Below are 23,782 nucleotides of genomic sequence, written 5' to 3' on the forward strand. Positions count from 1 at the left end.
CACTCAGAAATCACAATACCACAAATCCCCCAATATAATTCTACCTCAGCCTTCCCAACCTCATCTCCAAAGGAAGCCACTTTGGTGGAAAGAGAAAGGCACCTTGCCACCTCCTGCCCCATCCTCTGGGATACTTGAACCATGGTTGTGGAGTCCCATGTTGGAAGCCACACCTGCCATTCATCAGGAGCCCAGGCAGGGTCTCCTTTGTATTATCCAAGATATTTTGTATGAAGCACTCAATCAATGTCTATTAAGTTTGAAGTCAGGTATAACAAATCCCAACTATGACTTTGTGACACTGAATAGCTGACAAGATGCTTCCACATGCATCATGTTATTTTATTTGGACTACAGTTCCTCAAGGTGGGTCTTCTACTTATCCATACTTCATGAAGGGAAGCCAAGAAGTTAGGAGGGGTGATTTTCACAGACCCATGGCCTGAAAAGACCATCTAGGACTCTAGCCTAGATCTTCTCACCCCAGATGTCTTGCTCTTTTTCTTTCTGCTCTCTGTTGTGGACATCTGAGAAACAGCTGCCAGTACCGAGTACTCAGGATCCTCCTCTAGAAGATTCAAGAGCCTCCAGGGACTCCCTACCATCCTATCCTCACCCCCACCCCTATCCCCACCATCCAGGCTGTCGGATGCTCCTTTTCCTAACCTCATTGTTACAGCATTTATCTGCAACTGTGCTAAGAAAAGGCTGCTTTCATGGTCAGGTTCATGAACTGGGGAGGAAATAGTAGCACTGCAGGAGTGATGTAGAGAAAAACAGAATCACCTCTAGAAATCCACCAGAAGCAGCCACTAAGCCACTATACCTCTAGGATCTTTTTCATTTTCCAAAAGACAGTCTTTCATAAAAACCATGAATGCTTGGAGAGATCAGAAAGGGCCTTTTATCTTTTGGTCTTCCCCCAGTCCCATCCTACTCCAACTCCAAGGAATACCTGGTGGACACCATAATGTTGGAAACTGAATACAGACTTTGTATTAGTTTCCTATTGATGCTGTAGCAAATTGTCATAAACTTAGTGGCTTAAAACAATACTGATTATCTTACAGTTTCTTAGGTCAAAAACCTGAGTACAGTGTGGCTCAACTGAATCCTCTGCTTAGAGTTTCTCAAAAAAGAGAAAGACAGGAGATCAGCAGGGTTATGATACTTTCTGGAGGCTCTGGGGATGAATCTGCTTCCACGCACATTCAAGTTGCTGGCAGAACTCAGTTCCTTGTGACTATAGGGTTAAGGTCCCTGTCTCCTCACTTGTTGCTAGCTAGTTCCTTATGGTTGCCTTGCATTCCTCATTACATTGCCCACTCCATCCACAAGTCTTTTTCATGCTTCAAATTTCTCTGACTTCCTCTTCTGCATTTAAGGGCTACTGTGATTACATTGAGTCTGCTGGATAATCCCAGATAATCTCCCTATTTTAAGGTCAACTGATTAGTAACCTTAACTGCATGTGTGAAATCCCCTTTGCCATGTAACATACTATAACCACAGGAGTGGCATCAGAGGGTGGAGATCATGACAGCCAAAATTCTGCTTATCACACAGTCTGCCCTCTGGTGGCCCCTATAATTCCCATCCATTCCATGTGCAAAATATATTCACCCCATCCCAAGGTCCCCAAAGGTCTCATTCCATTACAGCATCAACTCAAAGTCCAAAAATCTCATCTGAATCTCACTAGTTCAAAAGTTCCACATCTTGTCATTTACATTATCTAAACTAAGTACAGATACAGCTCTGGGTATAATCCCTACAACTTCTGGGGCACAATTCCTCTCCATCTGTGGATGTATGAAACTAAAGAAACAAGTTATCTGCTCTCAACATACAATGGTGGGACAGGCATAAGGTAACAGTTACAGACATTATGTTTTAAAAAAAGAGGAAATGGAAGGTAAAAAGGAATCATTGACCCAAGGCAATTTTCAACTCCAGCCAAACTCCATTAGGTTTCTAGGACTAGAAATAATCTTCTATTTCTCAACCTTACCTTCTGGGTTCTCAGCTTCACCCTCTGGACTCTTGGTCCCACCCTTTGAGTCATCCTCCCTTTTTTATGAAAGCTGGTATTTGTTTGTACCTAAGTATTTATATCAGCTTGCTGCCTGCCAGTAGAGTTTGGGGGATATAACAGCCTTCTTCCATTTAACATACTCCCTGTTCCTTTTGGTGCAAGCCAACAGTGTTTCTAGTGGTATACAATTCTTAAGAATTTTGGGAATCTCCCATGGATGTCATGGAATGAAAGCCAGGTCCACAAAATTTTTGAAATAACTTCATCTGTTTTTGACTTCTGCTAAGATGGCTGAGGGATAACGCTCTTAACCTTTCTAAAGACCCCCTGATTTGATTGTGAGAATCTGTGAGTCACACATTTAACCTCTTTAGAGAGCCTTTGCGTGACTGAATACTTTGACCTTTGCAATCCCAACAGACTAAGGATTTCCCAAATCATCAAGTACTGGTTCCCTTTTGTTTAATGGTTCTTCCCTCAACTTACCTCTTTCCTCTCATGTTTAGCTAAAAAGAAAAAGAACAAACCAATGTGTACCTTCAACATTTTGCTTGGGAATCTCAGTGAAATTAATAAGTTCATCATTCACAAGTTCTGCTTTCCACATTATTGCAGGACACAATTCTGGTAAGCTCTCTGCCACCATAACAAGGATCCTGGGTAAGTCACTTCACTTCTCAAGGTTAAAGTTTTCCTCATCTGCATAATAATTCTAGTTTCAATTTTTAGGAGAGAGAATTCCACAGAATGATCTAAACCATCTTCTGAGTAGCTTTGGATTTTAGACATTACTGGATTTCACAAAAAGAAGGATGTCATCAAATCATTCAGTGGTCACATTTTGACCAGTTTAAGGAAAGGAGGAGGGTCAATTTGGCCAAGTTGTTTGCCCATCTTTAAATCAAGAGTGGGCTGGTGGTCTTTGAGATACTCTCTGGGACATGGGTCACATCTTCTATTTCCCAGTGTTCATCACAATGCTAAGGCTTCATAGGTAACCAGGCAACAGTCAATTTTTAATTTAACAAACACATGTCTAGCACGTACTAGGCACTATTTTAAGTGATGTGCATGGGGGTGGGGGGGCACTATTATCAGTAACGTATAGATGACGGAGTGAGGCACAGAGAAGCAAATAACTTGCCTAAGATTACAAAGTTATTAAGGAATAGAGCCAGGATTTGAATCCAGGCAGTCTAACTCCAGACCCCATGCTTTTATCAACTATGTTATGCTTCCAGAGTGCCATCCTTCAGGCCACCTACTCTTATTCATCCTAACAGTGGGATTACAAGAGGTAACAAGAGGAAATTTTCTCCAACCTCACCCCATTGCCTCCAACTTAAGTAAGAGTGGTGCTTGGAAGAAGGAAAGAGACTAGAACCAGAGTTTGGGAAGGCAGTAGAAAGTAAGGACGTTGGATATTAATGAGCTCGAAACGTAAAAAGTTCAAACTCAGTCTGTTTCTGCATGACTTCTGCCTCACTGAAGCTTGAAGCTGACTTCCCAGGTCTCTAAAGTATCATCAGAGGAGGCTGAGAAATTCTAGAGTCAGAGAGCAAACAAAGTGAAAAGGGGATCAGTTGTGGTCTTCACAGAGCCAAGCCAAGCTGAACACACAGTGGGAGCCAATGAAAAAAATTTGATGGAATCATATTTTGAAATATTCTTTACTTATTGCATCTATCAGAGAGGAAGAAATTGTTATTTAAGACTTAAACTCACTATAACCAGCCGTTCTGCCATCTAAGGGAAAATTCTTATTATTTGGAAACAGATGTCTACATTGTTGCTTCCCCTCACTGAGGCTGGTCAAGTAAAGAAGGAGAAAATATGGAAATGTTAAAGCCTCTTTCATTCTTCTGTGCTGCTAAAGGTGAGGTCACAAACAGGCAATGCGTGGGCCCAACCTGGCTTGCAGACCTGTTTTGTTTGGCCTGTGTATTGTCAGCCTGCACAGTGGTTTCTTTCCCCTCAGTGTTTTAAATTAGACATAGCTGCCAACATAGAAAAAACATGCAAGTATCCTTGACAGATGTATTGCAAATAAGTTCTACTGTTCTTCAGCTTGCCAAAACTCTCTTAAGTCCTGAATTCTGATAAAAAGTTCTTAACTTTAATGAAATTCAATGTATCAATTTTTTTTTCTAAAGTTAGTGCTTCATATGCCCTGTTTAAAAAACTTTTTACGAGACACATGAATATATTATCCTATGCATTCTTCTAGAAGCTTTATTGTTTTATCTTTCACATTCAGATCTATGATACATATTGAATTAATTTTTCTGCAAGGTACGTATTCCAGGTTCATTCTTTTTTCCATGTGGATATCCAATTACTCCAGCATCATTCATTGGAAAGACCATCTTTTCCACCACTGAATTATGATGGCTTTAAAAAAAATGTTAAGTCAAGGGATCACATATGTGTGGCTATGTGTCTGGGCTCTCTATTCTATACCATTAACCTATCATTTGCAACAATATCACACTGTCTTAATTACTGTAGCTGTGTAAGTCTTGGAACCTGGTAGTCTAAATCCAAGTTCGTTCTTCAAGATTATCTTGATGATTCATTGTGCTGCACACTTAAATTTGGTGCATGTGTGTATGTAACAACCCAACTAAAAAAATAAATAACACAAAAGGGGGTTACTGTGGGATGAGGGAGACGAGATACTGAGTCTCTGTCAAGGAATCTGACATTTACCAACACAGGTGCTTGCATGGCAATAATTTAGGGCTGCCTTTATACACAGGGTATGCAGTCTCCAATTTGCCACAATCCCCACCATTCCCCCATTGTTCCCTACCACGGAAGCAGATGGGCCAGTGCTCACTTCTCATGTTACTCCTGACTCACTTCACTCAATTTATATTGCTGCCTGAACCCTGGTGATATTTGAATTAATGGACTAATTTAGCAGAGCCTGTTGATATAGCTTTGACCATGTGAAGGGTTACTCCTGATAACAGTAAGAAAGCTAAATTGCTCTGGGTAATTGAGAGAAATGGAGAGAAGGCTGAGAGGCTCTTCTGTAACAGTTTCTCAGTCTTAGCACTATTTGACATTTAGGGCCAGATCATCCTTTGTTGTGGGGGATTGTCCTGTGCATTGTAGGATGTTTGGCAACATCCTTGGCCTCCACCCACTAGATGCCAATAGCATCCTCCAGTTGTGACAACCAAAACTATCTCTAGGCATTGCCAAGTTGCAGACATTGCCAGACACTGCAGAGGCAGAATTGCACTCAGTTGAGAACAACTGGCCTAAACCCATCATGGAAGCAGTAAGGGTAGAAGAGATCTGATGTGGTGATAGAATAACTGGATTAGAAATGGTTACAGGACCCCTAAAGTTCCCACCTCCCCACCTTCCTTCAGCCAGCAGAAGCAGAACAATAAATCTATAAAAAGCAAAAGGAGGAACACTTTGAGAGAGAGTGGCCTATGCAACATGGAGCCGTAAAGAGCACAGCTGTATCACAAACTCCAAGGGGTGTCTTCTCATATAAAATACAAGGTGATGTCCTTGCCATGGTCAGACATTTAAAAAATAATAAATTTTAAAATATAACATGAACAATGTCCCCTGGAGCTGTGCAATGTGATGGTTCTGGATATAAACTATTTAAAAGCTCTCATCTCTCTAAATATTCTACAAATTCTGCCCCATATCCATTCCACCCCATCCTCCATACACAAACACACAAATGCCTCATGTAAATGATATTTGGGGGGAAAATAGATGACCAATCTATCAAACTAATTCCTAGGAAGCATACCAGAGCCAGAAGTGACTAGGATAAAAACATCAGTCCCTCCACCATTACCTCTGCCTCTCAGAACTTACAGAAAGATTGGGATGCAGGCTCCCAGCGCACATGGGTTGAAGTTCAAGCCAATTTCATTTGAATTTCAAAGGACCTGCATCACAATTCTCTGTATCTGTGTTTGTTTTGGTTTCCTTTATTCTGTTCCCTATGTATTATCTTTCTTCCCCCTGGCTTTCCTTCAGCCTTGTAGATTTTATTAACTCTTAACACAGGGATAGAGGCACTCGCTTTTTTCTGTAGTGCTATGCCCAGAAGAGAAATGGTCCACCCCAGGTACAAGAATAAGGGGTGTATTCTCTGTAGAAAATGTTAAAACAATAAAATTGACTAAAAGTGACTTGGCTTTTATCATCACCATGAACCCATTAAGTCTAAACAATGTCAATGATAAAATACTCATCCTCTTAAAAAATATTTTGTGGTCTACATTCTAAACAATTACTGTGGCTACTGTTGAGTTTAAAATACACACACACACATATATATATGCATATGGGTGTGTATATATATATACACACACACACACACACATGTGTATATGGGTATATACACAGACACACGTGTATATATACACATATATGTGTATATGGGTATATACACACATATACACGCGTGTGTATATATATACACACACACACACACACACATATATAATGTCTTCTGCTGATGATGCTAGAGGATTTTCACAGGTGAATCTTGAAATTTTTACAGTTTCTGCGTCAATTCCTTCTTTCTGCCAAATCTGCTAAGAGGATTTCAGGGCAAATAAAGGAAAATATATCTGGGTTATAATTTAATACCCAAAGATAAAGATCCTTTTCCCTCTGTTTGAAAGAAAAATGCAATGAGGTAAACACCACTCAGAGCCTGGAAATACTTTTGTTCACACTTCCAGAACACTTCACATTTGAAAAACAATACAGCAGGGTTCTTTGAAGTGACAGTTTGCCATGGAGATGCTTTACTTGAAGCATTTTCTCCTGCAGGCTTGGTAATTTTTCAAAAGTGTTAAATAAACTCATAGAGCACTCTTGTTCAAAAGGAATTGTATATTTCAGCTTCATTTCCACACTCTTATTTCTGCCCTTTGATAGACTGCTTGATAAAAAGGGAGTCCTGCACCTCTCAGTCATCTCAGGGCCCCAGCTGAAGATGGAAAAAGTCTCACATCATTCACTAGGACTCCTGCTTACCAGGGTTTAGTCACTTGTGTTCTGGGCTTTGGTCCTTTGCCCAAACACATGCCAGAAGATACATAACAAATTAAACTAGCAGGTTTGGTCCATGTTCAAACATTAGTTTACAGTCTTCCAGTAAAGCATTTTCTTTCTAGGGAGTAGGAAAATTTTGGGAGAACATACATCATTCCTTGGATACTCATGAAGTAGGCAACTTCATGCACTTCTTAAATCTTGAAAAGAGCTGTAATCTCAGGGTGGTTTATGCCTTCTCATGCAAGGCCTTCCCATTTGGCCTTGTGCCCTACCTTTGCATCCTTCTCTGCTCCATATTCCATATCCATCTGCTATAATTTGAATGTTTGTCCCCAGCAAAACTCACAGTGAAACTTAATCCCCAAAGTGGCAGTGTTGAGAGGTGTGAGAGGTGGGGCCTTTGAGAGTTAATTAGGTCATGATGGCTGCCCTCATGAATGAATTAATCCATTCATGAATTAATGGGTTATCATGGGATTGGGACTGTGGCTTTATAAGAAGCAGCAGCTGAGAGACCTGAGCTAGCATACTCAGCCCCCTCACCATGTGATATCACCCACTACCTTGAGACTCTACAGAGAATCCCACCAGCAAGAATGCCCTCACCAGATATGACCCCTCGACCTTGGACTTCTTAACCTCTATAATTGTAAGAAATAAAGTGCATTTCTATATAATTATCCAGTTTTGGGTATTCTGTTATAAGCAACAGAAAACAAATTAAGACACTATCTATTCCATCCACAGGAGAATTTCTTTGCAGTTCCACAATATATCATGTTCTTATCCTATCCCCCCTTAGCACATGCAGCTCTCTCTGCCTGGAATAGCCTCTTCTTCCTAGTAAATGCCTATCCCTCTTTTAAGACTATTCCATGAAGTCTTCCCGAATCCTCATAATCTGAGTTAAATATCCCTCCTGTGTGTTTTCAGAGCAACCTGGTCTTGTGTCTTCTGGTACATACTGTGTTCACCAAAACTTTCTCCTCTGGAGCTCGCAGCTATACCAAATTTCCTGGTCTCCCTTGTGGTTAACTTTTGTCAGATGACTGAATTCCAGGAAATGAAGAAAAGTGATGTGTGTTACTTCTGTGAAAGGTAATTGTATGTTCTCCACCATCTCTCTTTTCTCAAACTATTGGCTAATGGGAGGAAACTCCCCATCCCTAGGGAACAATGGCACCACACATGTAAGGAGTCTGGGTCCCTGAACAACCACAAGGAAAACAGGACAACTGTAAGCATCCACCCTGGATGGTGAGGTGAATGAGATTCACTGAACTCCCAGGGTTCTTTGTTACAGCAGTTGTCCTACCCTTATACAACATAGCACCTATCCCACTCTGCACTGCAATTCATTTGTAGGTCTCTGTCCCACTGGACTGTGGGCTCCTTGGGGGAAGGAGGTGTGTCTTGTTAGTCTCATCTCCAGCCCCTAATGTAGTGCTCAGTTAAACAGGAGGAACACATAAAACAAATATCGATGGAAGGAGGGTCATGGGAAGGAACAAACTCATGGATAGAAAATGTAGCACAGCAAAAACTATGCCCTGGAAACACAATTAGCCTTTGCTCTGAATCAGCTGAGACTCTGGATGAGTCAGTTTTGCCTTTCTGCACCACAGTTTCCTTGACTGTAAAATCAGATTGGCTAGTCAGTAGTTCAAGCTTTAGCGTACATCAGCATCGCCCAGAGGGCTTATTAACACACGGATTGCTGGGTTCCACTACCAGAGTTCCTGATTCAGTTGGTGCAGGGGAGGGGTGGCAAGAATTTGCATTTCTAATAAGTCCCTGATGATGCTGATATTGCTGGCCTGGGGACCACACTTTGAGAACTGCTTGCATAGATTATCTCAGATCCCTTTTATCTCTAAAGTAAATGACCCAGTCATCCACATCAGTGCTTAGGAACGGTCAGAGCCTGGTGACCTCCAGCATCCTAGCTTATGGGCCAGATGATAGATGATTCTTTCAGAGTTAGTTTGTCCTTTAGGACTAGTAGATTGGAAATATCCTATGTGTAGCCCACCATTTGCATTCACAATATGGAATAAAACCCCTCACCCAATAGGAGAGGTGCCTCCCCAAATTATTCAAATGTTAAAAGTAAGAAACTATAACTAGGGTGCCAGATTACTTGGTTGAGATTTCAAGCCAACTCTTCCTGACCCTTCCCCATCACCTCAACTCCAGCTAAGGACATCATGATGGGAATATTTTTGAACAAAAGAGCACTGATTTTGAACAAAAGATAAAGCAAATAACCTGGCCACACATTAAGCCAAGTTTTCAATTTAGCAGATCTTTAAAATGCACTGTGAGTCAGCCATGATATCCCATGACTGCCAAGTGTTTACTGTGTGCAGGTATTTAAGAACCTGTCTCAGATCACCAGGAGGTAAAAATAACCAAATCTCAGACTTTGACTTAACTGGAAGGATTCCCAACTTCTTTTCCCATTACTTTCATTAAATGCATGAGACCAAATGCAAACCACAATATACTGACACCAAGACTTCATAAAACCCACACTTAGTTATCATACATTTATTTTTAACACAGCACCCCAGTTTCACATCATGTATATTTTCCAAAGTTGGAGATCTTTATGTTCTTCACAGACTTTTCAACAAGTGTGAAAAAGAGGCAGTAAGGTTAGCTTGAGTCTACAAGTCACAATCCAAATATAGGACACCTATGTTTAAGGTCAATATACATAATGTTCCCAAATGCTTAGCAAATGAATGAGACTCTGGCTGAGTAAAATATTAACACGACTTGTTAGCACATTATCATGAGAAGACAGGAGGCATCAAATATATACTTTGCTGTTACACTTTTTACTGTTCAATGTACCTGTAGTGAAAAAATATACCTTTTTACTTTCAAGGTTAAAATAGACCATCAGCTCATTATCTCTCTTAGCCAACAGATATGAAGACTAAAATGGCTCTTCTTGCTTCTGGCTCACTTGAACATCTTATTTGTGCTAAAGACAAAAAGGATGGCAGTGCTAAAGAAAAGGGGATATCCGGTTCCCAAGATAGGTGCAGTTGAGGTTCTCGCACAAGGTGACTTAAAACAAAAATAACACAACTCAGTTGATCCAATCTCCACACAATGGGGTTGCTGCATCAACTGTTCCAGCCCCAGGGAAGAGTTCCCTGAAAGAGCTTTAGGACCTAGCCCTGTTGTTCAACAGAGTGCTGAAGGTTTCTTTACTGTAGTTCCCAAATTCCAATTTAAGCCCTTTTAAAGTCTGGTGTCTTCTGGTCTTCAGAGTCATAAACCCACTTCCCTAATCTCCCACAGCCATGACATTAGCTTACAGCAAGACCAGAGTATTCACAAAACATAAAAAAATAAGCATTCCCCAATTGTTGACAGCAGAGCAAGGCTTCTATAACTAGAACATGTCCTGTGTATTGAAACCCTGCAATGCCTCCTAGAAAAGGTTCCTTTATCATCATGTGTGTTAGCATGTATAGAAAATAACTATACAAGCCTAAAAGCAACTGTGTACTTCGGATATCTTGCTCATACTAACAGACTGACTGCTTTAGGGCATGCATGTAACGCAGCCTCCAAAAGCCTCTTTTAGGGGAGGGCAACAGCTCTTTGAATCTGCTTGCATTGCTTTTAAAGTCTGGCCCTCCATGTCTGCTGCTCTTGGGAAATTCACATAACCAGATGCATTTCTCCTTACAAACAAGCGAAGCAGGGTATCACGGAGCAATACCCACATTCAAATTGCCATCAATGACTGATCTATCGGTGTGGGTGGGATCTCCCTTAGCTTCTGCTGAAGGAGGAGTGAGATATGTGAGCTGCGGACTCCAAAAACACAAATCCCCACTTCTTACTAGGAAACTGAACCATACTGAGTCATGATACAAAAAAAAAAAAGTAACAAAACACCCATAACTAAAGTATAAATTCAACTGATCCTTTGAAATCAGAGTTTTAAAAGAATACACTTGAAACAGTAAAGCAGTTAGAAAGAAAAACCAAAATTACTAGTGTTCTCTTTAAATAGAGGGGGAAAACACCTCTTAACTACTACATTTTGTTCGCATTCAGAATGTTCAAACCAGAATCTAACGATCCCTACTTGTCAATAATATGGGAAGATCTGGTTGCTATGATATGTTATATTCTTTTCTTTTTATTTTTAAAACCACATTCCCTTGGTGGTATCTAGTGAGAAGGTATGATTCTAGTTTGTGTTGAACAAATGTTTTTAGCTCTAAGGTGTTATACTGTAATTGAGATCTTTCCAACTACTGCTTAAAAGAAGACATTGGCAAATGGCTGCCTTAACTGCAAAAAACACGTGAATTCCAATATTAACTTATTGATCTTCTGAGTACACATCTATTATTACCATGGCTGTGAGATCATTTAAGAAACAGACAAATGTCATTTAGAAACAGACTATAGAATCAAATCACAACTAAAGAGAATGCTTTATGATAGCTCAGACAGTGGTAAGAAATCAAAGGCAAATTCACATTTTTGATTACTCACCCTAAAATATGCTGAAATTGAACATTTGTGACCCAAGTAACTAAAAATACACTGAAGAAAACTGTAACTTAACTACATATTGAGTTCATTTCAATCACAGTAGTCTATTTTAAAAACAAACTCCCATAAGGAATACAGGAATGGAATCCATTGAAAGCAACAGCTGTCAAAAACTCTGCCAAGAAACTCAGAGTAACTTATTGCATCATAAAAGGTTAGGTGTTCAGGAAAACAAATAGCTCAATCATATTCTTTTCTTTCAGATTTTGTCACTTCAATCCAAGAGAAATTTCTAGAACTAAACTCCCTAAAACATGTTTTCAAATTTAAAGACTAACTAAGTCAATGAAATTCAACATGATAAACAGAAAAAAAAAAAACCCTCCTAATCTATTTTTAGTATTGGTAGAGGGTAGAGAATCTAACTCAAAATCCATAAAATCAGGTTGGCATCCCAAATCTGCCACTAGTTACCTCTTTCTATGGATTTTTTGAGCCAGGTACTGTTGTTTCTTAGGGCTTTGGTTTCCCCACATGCAAACTGCAAGTGATGGGTACCAGTCCTGCCCAGCTCTGACATCCTATTCTCCAGTGACAGTAAGATGGGCACAGCTTCCAGCTAAGCTGCCTCCTCTCCCAATCATGCCCAAGCACTTGTTTAATATTTGCAAAGCAGTTAGATCCTTCCAATTAAGGTAAATATCTGCCCAATTACAACATATACATTCATTCCAGATATCTACCTTTTAGTTTTGCTTTGATGTCTGCTGGATAGGAAAGTGGCGAAAGCAATATGCCACATACGAGAGATGCCGAGGGACCCAATAAACCAGCTGTCAGCTACTACTGTGCTTTCATCTGTGGGACTGTAGGATCCCAATGGGGGAAGACCACTTAACAGCAAGGTAATTCAACCCCTATAGATGGGGGCAACGTTGACCTTCTGGCTATAGAATTCTCCCCAATAGGCAGGTCTAATTTTGGAGTCGTTTTATAGAAGAGGTATAATGGTGATTTCAGTAACTCAGCCATCCTATAAATCACATTAAAGGCTCACAGAAATATTTATCAGGTGTTATAATCCTAAATTAAAGTACACATCCTAAGAAAACACAGAGAGGATGAGCACTACTTAGGTAATAATAAAAGTAGTGTGTCATTACTTGTGTGTTATGTACATTTAACTGTTTTTTTAAAAAATCCACTTCTAAGCAACTAATAAACTGTGGTTACAATTAAGTCCACCCAAGAAGGTAGGCATACATATTATTAGTGTGTGCTTGCCTATCTTAAAATAATGATGACATTATGAAACTCGAAGGAATTTGATTGTCCAATGCAAGTTTTTTCCCTTAATGAAAACCAAGCCAACCAGACAAAACCCCAACCTCCTAATTTGGCTCACTCTGGCACTGACTTCATGGAGGGAAGGGGAAAAGCATGTCAATATTTTTAAAATGAATACTGCAGACTAACATTCCTTAGTTTATACGTCTGCCTAATAGAAATGAAGTGCTATCCCAAGTGAGAGCATATGTACTGGAAGCTTATAAGATAAAGTGCACATGCTAGTCTTTCCTGGATTGAATTTACCAAAAGCCAAACATGCCGTGAAATGTCTGCAATAAGAACAGTGCTGATAGCCGGGCGGGTGGCTCACACCTGTAATCCCAGCACTTTGAGAGGCCAAGACGGGCAGATCACTTGAGGTCAGGAGTTCGAGAACAGTCTGGCCAACATGACAAAACCCCGTCTCTACTAAAAATACAAAAATTAGCCAGGCGTGGTGGTGGGCATCTGTAATCCCAGCTACTCAGGAGGCTGAGGCACGAGAATTGCTTGAACCCGGGAGGCGGAGGTTGCAGTGAGCCGAGATTGCACCACTCTGCTCCAGCCTGGGCGACAGAGCAAGTCTCCATCTCAAAAAAAAAAAAAAAAAAAAGAACACTGTTGATAAAATCTGTTGTAGCCCCTAGATCTCAGAACATGGAAAAAGCAGTTGCCTAAAAATTTACACTGACCCATTCATAATCTTCAGAAGAGTTTAAACTTACTCCCCATCCTTCCCCCACAAAAACAAAAAAGGCAGCAAATGGGGAAGAAAAAAAGGGAATAGAGAAATAGTTCAAGTTTCCTGATTTTCAAAATCAATTCAAAAATCCTTAAATATGCACGGAATAGATTCAACAATTTGTTTTTCTGTGGAAAAAACATCATCTGTTTGAGCCTTTATCCTCTGCCATTAAGCTATTGATAAAGCTTGCCAATGGACTAAGGAAACATTAAATAAATGCCTACTTGTTCTAAAAGCTCTCAGCTCTATTGAAATCAAAGGCTGAATCCCACATATTGCACACCTATCCAAAACTGCTTCAAAAAGACCCTGTACACTCCCACGCTGCTACCCTAAGAATGGGGAGATTAGTAAAATGCACAGGAGACAGCATTTCTTGCCATTAGTCTCTCAAAGTGGTGTTAATGCTGGCATGCCCTGTGAGGGTCAGTAGCCCTGTGCCCCTGTAGTCCCATTTTCATCTTGGGCTTTCAGGAGAAGCAGCAGCTACTTAAATTTCTGTAGGATACTTGCTTCTGCAATTTGAGCTTATTGTTTTATGTCACCTACACTGGAGTTAACTGGGCTCCTCTGAATCTGATATAAACCAATCACTTTCCAAGAATACACTTTATAGAGAACAAAACAGTCATACATCCAGCATGAGGACCACTTTCTTTCATTAGCTCTTCATACGCAATACATTTGCAATCCAGGTTAAAATAAAGAATAAAATAACTACTAGAGATTGTTGGTAACAACCATTTCCCCTTCTTCCCCAGTTTGGATACCTGGGTTCAAACAACAAATGTTTATCAATCCTAACAGTCTCATCAGCCTTTCATATTTGACGGGTGGTTTCCAAACTCATGCATTTACAGATATATTATCCCATGCAGGATAAAAGTAGAGATCTGGTAACTATTTATTTAATTTGGTCAGGCAAGGCAGTCAAAGCAGACTTCTCTTGCCCAAAAATTTACATGAAAGGACTGAGTTGTTTGGGTTGACAGCCTAGCCTGGCCAAGTTAAATAGCTCATTGCCAAAACCTCCACTTCACAGAGGTGTAAAGACCCAGTAAGTCTTTGACATTCAATAGAAAACAATAGTCATGTATTATTTATAGCTAGATATAATATCAAAATGGCACTAGAGAAGCAATTTTTTGGCATATAGTGGTAGAGGGCACAGCGCCAGTCTAAATCTGATGCTTTTATTGTTGTTTTTATTATGGTCACACCAATGACTATCTAGATGGAATTCCCAATTACTCAGGAAACCAACCTACTGTATGTGATATACATATAAAAAGCATCCTGAAAGTACTTGGTTACACGCATCCTGAAGGTACTTGGTTATAAGGTTTTATAGAAAACATAAATTCTTTAAATAAATAATGCTCTAAGTTATTTTTATTTGCTAGAAGACTGATTTTTGGTAAGGAGCAGCATCTAATACCTTGCAGAAGTACTTAAGAATAGGAGACAAATTCCACTGATAATTACCATTTCAAGTGTGATAATCAGTTGAAGTATTTTTTCCACCACAGTAAAACATACAAGTGAAGTGCAAGAGAAAAGGTCATATGGATTATATTTTGCTGCTCACAGCTTTTGACACAGTCAAACATCTATGAAAAGTAGTTGGGTTCAAAACATTCAAAAGAAAGATCTCGGCAGATAAGGTCACCCACTGTCACTTGAACCATGGGGGGTCACAACACAGTGACTGGACGAAGTTGTTCCAATTGGTTTTCCAATGCAATTCGTTCTTGATGAACCTCCTGAGTTGTACAAAACAGAAGAAAAACAAAAAAGCAAAGGGGTCATTTCTTGAATTCATTCCTACTTCATCAGATATTAAAAGGAAACTTATAACTGGACCCACAAATACAAGTGCTGTATAACTCAAGAACAGGAAGACTGGGAGGTACCAGATTTAATGCTGGTGACCAGACAAAAGGGGCTTCACAATTTGTAATCTCTCAACTCCTTTCTGAAGACAATGAAATGAAACTGACCTACTCCCCTCTACCACCCTGCCCTAGTTTTAGCTTGTTTTAACAAGATCAGTAGCTGGTAGAGAGTGTCATTAAAAATTAAAAGACTAGGAGACAGCAGAAAGCAAAAACAGACTCCTAATACTGAGCAGTGAGCCAACAGGACTTAAATTTCTAGTTGCAATCTCTGGCTTATAATTCAGCACCATACTCAGTCAGGTCTGAGGGCCAAAAAGGTATGCTAGTGGTCCCTCCACCAAAGTCTCATCCAGGTCTCTGCACAACGTGTGGTGTAAGGTACGACATCTGGGTGAAAGGCAGAAAAGAGGCTGAGCAATCTGCTATTTTGGAATTCAAACTTTTGGGCCTAAAAGGGATATTTTGGCAGGAAGAGAGGGGACACACAAAAGTATTCAAGTAGAATTAGTCAAGGTGGGAAAGAATTCTGTATAAAGGCTGAATTGTGAGATTCAGAAGAATCAGCATACTAACAGTCAGTATACAACTTCACAAGTATTTATTCACATGCTCTCGTAGCCACCCAGTCAGAAGTCTTTTGGTTTCTATCTCCTACAGGTGAGGTAATGCTCTAGCTGTGATGGTATCAGCAAAGAATATGCCAGATCAGAGCAATAGGGCTTACATTCAAATGACTTGAGAAAGATAATAAAGTTAACGAACAGGATACTCCCAGAAGGAAATAAGATAACATAATAGAGAGTAACAGAGGGGGATCTGGGAGAAAGGAGAGAGAGTGGCCTGGGAAGCCTTCTCAGAGCTAGCACTACTTGAGCAAAGACTTGAATGAAATGAGGGGTGAGCCATATGAAGATATGGGGGGAAGAGTATTTAGAGACAAAATGGCAACTGCAAAGGCCCTGAGGAACGAGTGAGTTTGGTGAATTTGATGAACAAAAAGCCTGTGTGACCAGAGTAGAAGGAACAAGGAAGACATTGGCAGGAAATGAAGTCAGAGACTTAAGCAAGGAGTCAGATCATACAGGGCCTTGTGGGCAGAGGAAAGAGTATGGAAGTGTAGGCTGGGTGGTACTGAGGGTTTCTAATCGGAAGGAACACGACCCAACTTAAAATTCAAAATTTTCATTCTGGCTACTGTGTAGACAGTGGATTACAGCAGGGTGAGAGTGGAAGCAGGGAAGCAACTGGGAGGTTACTGCAGGGACCCAGGTGAGAAATGAAAATGGCTTCCATCAGGGTAGAAGCCATAAAGATGAGGAGAGGTGGATGAATTCTAGATAAATCTTGAATCTAGAACTGGTAGGACTTGCTGATGAAGTTGATGGAGGAGAGAAGGAAAATCTGAGGATGACTCCTGGGAATTTTGTGTGAATAAAGTAGCTGGCTGGTAGTGATATTGAGAACGAGAAGATTAGATAAGAAATGAGTATTTCAAGGATAGGTTGACAATTAATTATCTGAGATGTGTATTGGATATCTAAGGAGAAAACACTGAGTAAGAAGTTATATATGCAAGTCTAGAGCACAGAGGAAAAGAGAAGTAGGGCTTGAGACATAAATTAGGTTTCACTAGTTTATGGATGGTCTTCAAAGCCATGAGACCATACAACATCATCCAGCAAAACAGTATAGATAGAGGTTTCAGGTAAAGATGGAAGACTGACCAGGGGTACCACACTCTCTCCCTCCTGGAGCACCACTAAAACAATACAGCAACTTTTCAAAGTCACGGACCCACAAGACAGGGAAAACAAAAGGGACAAGATGATAGCAATAAAATTTGAAAGCTAAGTGGCAAACTGGTGAATGGTAAATGACTTAGGAAATCCAGGAAAACAAATGTGTGCATTCTGCCAGCTTCTGAGTATGTCTATTCCAAGCATGCATTCCAGAGCTAGGGAAATAACCACAGGGTGAGTTTGGGAGTCCACTGGGTCCACTGTGAGATGAACGTAAGCTAAAACTCCATTGATCACCTGATCTCCCTAAGCCCCAACTCTGATGGGCCACAGTGACACTTTGCATCTCCTGGAATTAGTGTCAGTTCAGAGCCAGGGTCTAGTAATTCCCCAAAAGTCTAATTATTTCTCTTCCTCTAATGCACAGTCACCCTGGTAAATGGCAGCAGGGTCCCTTTGGGAAAGGCTAGGAGAAAGATTTACAGTATAAATTTTTGGCTGCACAGTGGGGTCCTTCCTTAAGGAGACATACATGCCCCTTCATCATTCAAGAGGCTCTGGATCTATAAACTGGCTTAGCCTGGGAATTAATTGAGGGGCTATGACTATAGTTCTGTTTCAATGACTCTTCAGACTTCTGCTCACTAGACTGAACTTTTCCACTCATACAGATCAAGTAAAGAAAGCTGAGTCCCATGCTAACATGAAGAAAAATAAGAACCAATTTGATTTTACATAGGAGAATTCCTGAAAGACTCAAATTGGCAACACCAGATACCTATGAAAGTGGGAGTACATAAGGGGAGATGGGGGCTGGCGAAAACAAGCGCTGGCTGAAAATCTGTTTCAGAAGCAGTTAGGTCCCCAGATCATTCCTGCCACCAGGGCAGAATGCTGAAGGTTTATTTCTTGAAAAGGTACAACAGAGAGCATCTGACTTAGCAAGAAACAAGCACAGTTGAGGACAAGATACTGGGTCAGAAATAGGGAGAGTGAATGAATATCCTGGAATGCTGAGACCTACAGCCCTCCTGCTCCACTGAACCAACTCTTTCCCTACATGCAGGTGACCAAAACAGTCTCCACTCTGGAGACTTCAACCAGACCAAGAAGAAAGAGCTAATCATACTCCCATACTCCCTTATAGTTGGTTCCCCAACTATAGAGCCGAGCCAAACTGCCAGACAGTGAAGCTCAAAGTTGACAAGCCTCACAACGTGCAATGAACTTCCAATCAGTGTTTTCGTCTTCCTTTTAAATATGAGCAAAGAAGAGTCATCAGATATCGGAGGAAAGCATCTAAGACAAAGTACATACAACACAACACAACACAACACACAAACAAACTATTCAGGAAGAAGAAAGAAAAATGACCATAAAAAAAGATCACAATGAGTTCTGCACATGTATCCCAGAACTTAAAGTATAATTAAAAAAAAAAAAATCACAACAATGAAACAAGAATAGGATATCATCAAAAATAAACAGAAAACAAAAAATTATTGATTATTAAACAACAGAAGATTTAGAATATATAATTAAGTTTCCGGAAATAGACAAAAATAAAGAAGAAAAGGTAGGAAGAAAGAGAAAAAGAAAACAGAAGAGAAAATATGAGAAAATTCGAGAACTAAGCTAAGAAGTCCAATGTCTGAATATCAGTAAGGGAGAATGAGAAAAAATGGGAGTGAAGGCAGGGGAGAGGAAATAATCAACGACAAGAAAAATAAAAATAAAAAACCCTCCAGAACTGGAGAATATCGGTTTCCAAATTCAAAGGGCCCACCAAATATAGAGAACAATGGATGAAACTGGCCTACCCCAAAGCAGAGGGAGAGAGGAGAAAAACCAAAACCAAACAAAATGCAAAACTAAACAAGTTCACATACAAAGTTTTATAAAACAGAATGAACTTTGACATTTAAAAAACAATTTTTTTAAATTATCATAGGATAAAACAATTTTTTTATTTTAGTGTACAGATTTGTGTAACCACCACCACAAAGAAGATACATTACAGTTCTACCAAACCCAAAAGTTCCCTGGGACTACTCATACAAACTCTCATCTCATGCATAACCCCTGATAGCCACTGATTTGTTTCACATCACTATAGTTTTACCTTTTCAGGAATGTCAAATAAAAGGAATCATACAGTACATAACCTCTTGATACTGGCTTGTCCCACTCTGCATAATGTCTGAGTTTCATCCAAGTTGTGTATCATTTCTTTTCTCTGTTGAGTACTATTCCATTGTATGAATGTATCCCAATTTATTCATTCATCTTTTGAAGAACATTTGTGTTGTTTCCAGGTTTGGGCTATCATGAATAAAACTGCTATGTACATTCATATATAGATCTTTGAGTGAACATAAATTTTCATTTCACTAAGGTAGAGAGACTGCTGGGTCACACGGTTAGTGTATGTATAACTTCATAGGAAACGGAATGATTTTTCAGAGTGGTGGCACCATTCTGGATTCCCACCACCAGTAAATGAGAGTTCTAATTGCCAGTACTTGGTGATGCCACATTTTTTTTGTTTTAGCAATTCTAGTATGTGGATAGTGGTATGTAATTGTGGTTTAAATTTGCCTTTCCCGAATGGCTAATGATGTTGAATATCTTCTCGTGTACTTATTTGCCATCTTTATATATTATTTAGTGAAGTGTCTGTTCAAATCCTTTGCCCATTTTTAAATTGAGATGTTTTGGAGAGTTCTTATTATTGAATTTTAAGAGCTCTTTATATAATTGAGACATACGTCTTTTATCAAATATGTGGTTTGCAAATACTTTCTCCCACTCAGCAGCTTGTCTCTTAATTTTCTTAACTATGCTTGGCAAAATAAAAGGTTTTAATTTTGATGAAGTCCAATTTTTTTAGGTTTTCTCTGTTATAGATCGTGCTTTCGGTGTTATTTCTAAACTCAGATCATGAAGATTTTTCTGTTTTCTTCTAAAAATTTTATAGCTTTATGTTTTACATTTACATCTATGACTCATTTCAAGTTAATCTCTGTATAGATGTGAAGCTTAGATCAAGGCTTTTTTTAAAATGCGAATGACAAATTGTTATAAAACAATTGTTGAAAACTATTCTTTCTCACTGAATTGATTTTGCACCTTTGTCAAAGATCAAATGGCTGTTTTCATGTGGTCTATTTCAGGACTCTGTATCCGATTCCATTGATCTATGCATCAGCATATTGATTACTGGAGCTTGATAGTAAAGTTATTCCTCCAACTTTGTTCTTCCTTTTCAAATTTGTTTAGGCAATTCCAGCTCCTTGGCCCTTACATATAAGTTTTGGGATTAGCTTGTCTAATCACAAAAAATCCTGCTGGGATTTTTATTGGTTTTATAATAAATCTATAGACTACTTTGGAGAAAAATAACATTTGAAAAGATATTTCATAAAGATACGAAAGGTAAATAATCACAAAGAAAAGCGGTCAACATAATTAGTCAGCAAGGAGATGATAAAAACTATATCACTACAGGGCTGGCTAAAATTAATAATCATAACACCAAATGTTGGCAAAGATGTGGAACAACTGGAACTCTCATACATTAGTGGTAGGAGTACAAATTGCTACAACCACTTTGGAAAACAATCTAGCAGTTTCTCAGAAACTAACCACATACACTTACCATGTTACCTATGAATCCCAATCCTAGGTATTTATCCAAGAGAAATGAGAACATACGTCCATACAGAGACTTATTCAAAAATGCAGTTTTATTCCAAATTGCCAAAAACTGGAAACAGCCCAACAGCCCAGGTGTCTGTCAATAGAACTGATAACCAAACGGTAACATATTCAACCAATGGAATACTACTCATCAATAAAAATGGATGAATTACTGATACACACAACAATATAAATAAATCTCAAAAACATAATACTAAGTGAAAGCAGTTTTATATGAAAGTATAAGTTGTAAGACATCGCTTATATAAAGTTATAGAGCAGGCAAAACTATGGTATAAAAATTAGAATACTGATTGCCTCTGTGTGGGTAGGGCAGGAATTGACTAGGAAAGAGCATGAGGGAGCTTTCTGGGGTGATGCTAATACTCTCTATCTTTATGGGTGTTTGGATTCAGTAAGTACATGTACTTGTTACAAACTCAGCAAATGTACACTTAGGATTTGTGTGTGCGCTAAGCGCGGTGGCTCACACCTGTGATCCCAGCACTTTGGGAGGCCAAGGCAGGCAGATCACGAGGTCAGGAGATCGAGACCATCCTGGCTAGCATGGTGAAACTCCGTCTCTACTAAAAATACAAAAAATTGGCCGGGCGTGGTGGCAGGCGCCTGTAGTCCCAGCTATTCGGGAGGCTGAGCCAGGAGAATGGTGTGAACCCGGGAGACGGAGCTTGCAGTGAGCTGAGATCACGCCACTGCACTCCAGCCTGGGTGACAGAGCGAGACTCCATCTCAAAAATAATAATAATAACAATAATAATAATAATAATAATATTTGTGCATGCATTTTGGGTAAACATTTTACATCATAAGAAAAAACGGTAAAAATATATTGAACTCCAGCTAATTATATGCATGCTAAAATATTTAGGGGAAGTATACAGATATTTGCAATTTACTTGAAAATATGTCAAAATAAGATGAACTGATGGACACAAGGATAAATGGGTAGATATGTGATTAAAAACAACTATAGCAAAATGTTATTGTAGAACTGAAGTGATGTCTATACAAGCAGTCACTTATTATTCTTTCAACTTTCCTGTATGTTTGAAAATTTTCATACTAAAGTATTGGGGCAAATGAGGTTGGGGTATAAAAGTGAGGTCAGGGAAGGAAGAGACAGCAGAAAATGAAAACAGGAAGCACCCGTGAAGCATAAGGAAAACCAGGAGAGTATGGTATATCAAAAACCAGTTATAAAAGCAATTTCAGAGGAGGAAATGATCAATTGTGTAGAATTCTTCTGAAAAAATTAATAATATTGACCGGGCGTGGTGGCTCAAGTCTGTAATCCCAGCACTTGGGGAGGCCGAGACGGGCAGATCACGAGGTCAGGAGATCGAGACCATCCTGGCGAACACGGTGAAACCCCATCTCTACCAAAAAATACAAAAAACTAGCCGGGCGAGGCAGCGGGCGCCTGTAGTCCCAGCCACTCGGGAGGCTGAGGCAGGCGAATGGCGTGAACCCGGGAGGCGGAGCTTGCAGGGAGCTGAGATCCGGCCACTGCACTCCAGCCTGGGTGACACAGCGAGACTGCATCTCAAAAAAAAAAAAAAAAAAAAAATTAATAATATTAAAACAGCCCCATTGGATTTAGCCCCAAGACGGGTGTGAGTGGAGGAGGACAAAGCCAACTGAAATGGAAGGAGGAGAAAATCACTGGTTCGAAAGTAAAGACACTGAATAAAAACCACTCCTAAGAAACTCTGCTGTAAAGGGAACCAAAGAAATGGGGCAGTAATTGGCCTAGTGTAATGGACAATACTGGAGCACATTTACGTGTGGATGGTGAATGATCCAGTAGAGAACTGGGGGATATAGTGGGTAAAATCATGTCCCCTCAAAATATATGTTCAAGTCCTAACCCCAGTACCTGTAAATGTGACTTTATATGCAAATAGGTTATTTGCAGATGTAATCAAATTAAGATGAGGTCATGCTAGATTAGGGTGGGTCCTAATCCAATTATTGGCGTCCTTATAAGAAGATACAGTAAGAAGAGAAATTTGGACACAGACACAGAGAGATACAGGAAGAAGGCCATGTGACAACAGAGGCAGAGATTGGAGTGATGCAGCTATAAGCCAAGGAACATCCAGGACTGCCAGCAACACCAGAAGCTGGGAAGAGGTAAGGAAGGATTATCTTCTAGAGCCTTTGAAGAGAGCATGGCTCTGCCAATATCTTGATTTCAGAGTTCTAGCCTCCAGAGCTGTGAGAGAATCATTTTTGGTTATCTTAAGCCACCATATTTGTAGTATTTTTGTTATAGCAGCCCTGAGAAACCAATACAGGGGAGAGTAATGATGAAGAGAAACAGGGGTGATGTCCTTGAGAAGGTGAAATAGAACCATTTGCAAGGTACCAGAGGAGGAGCCAGCCTTTGATAGTAGTACCAGGGCCACTTCCTTCTACTGAAATAAGAATTTACATCCTCTCTTTTAGAGAGGACGTAAATAATTAAGGGCTTACCCAGAAGCTTTGGATAACAGAGAATGCTTCAAACAGCCTTCGTAATAGATTGTCTTTCCTTTTAACTCACACACAATATGAAGCCTACATAGTAAAGTCACTAGTCTTCCTCTGGCTATGCAAGAACCAACCCGTGAAACTTAAGTATAGTAATTCTCCACCTTCCAAAAAGGGTTTGAGAACAAAGAGGCAAGTCTTATCAACAGGGATGGAACTAAATGGTCAGCCAATTGTCACATCATATCACTGTACATGATAGATA

The 23,782-nt window shown here is 39.7% G+C and overlaps 1 protein-coding gene across 8 annotated transcripts in view; it reads right to left on the reverse strand.

The window, feature by feature from the left end:
* Window positions 1–9,619: 9,619 nt before the first annotated feature.
* Window positions 9,620–23,782, reverse strand: part of REPS2 (RALBP1 associated Eps domain containing 2) — a 202,036-nt gene continuing 187,873 nt past the window's right edge. For 6 of the 8 annotated variants that reach the window (XM_023198942.2, XM_023198944.2, XM_023198939.2 and 3 more), the window contains one exon: window positions 15,066–15,451. In XM_023198942.2, the coding sequence (XP_023054710.1) occupies window positions 15,383–15,451 (69 nt within the window). In that variant the 3' untranslated portion in view covers window positions 15,066–15,382. Of the gene's footprint in view, window positions 15,452–23,782 lie in introns of all 8 variants that reach the window. The other 2 variants (XM_023198938.2, XM_023198937.2) reach the window with 1 other exon arrangement.

Source organism: Piliocolobus tephrosceles, chromosome Y (genome assembly GCF_002776525.5).
Source record: "Piliocolobus tephrosceles isolate RC106 chromosome Y, ASM277652v3, whole genome shotgun sequence".
NCBI classification, from domain to species: Eukaryota; Metazoa; Chordata; class Mammalia; order Primates; family Cercopithecidae; genus Piliocolobus; species Piliocolobus tephrosceles.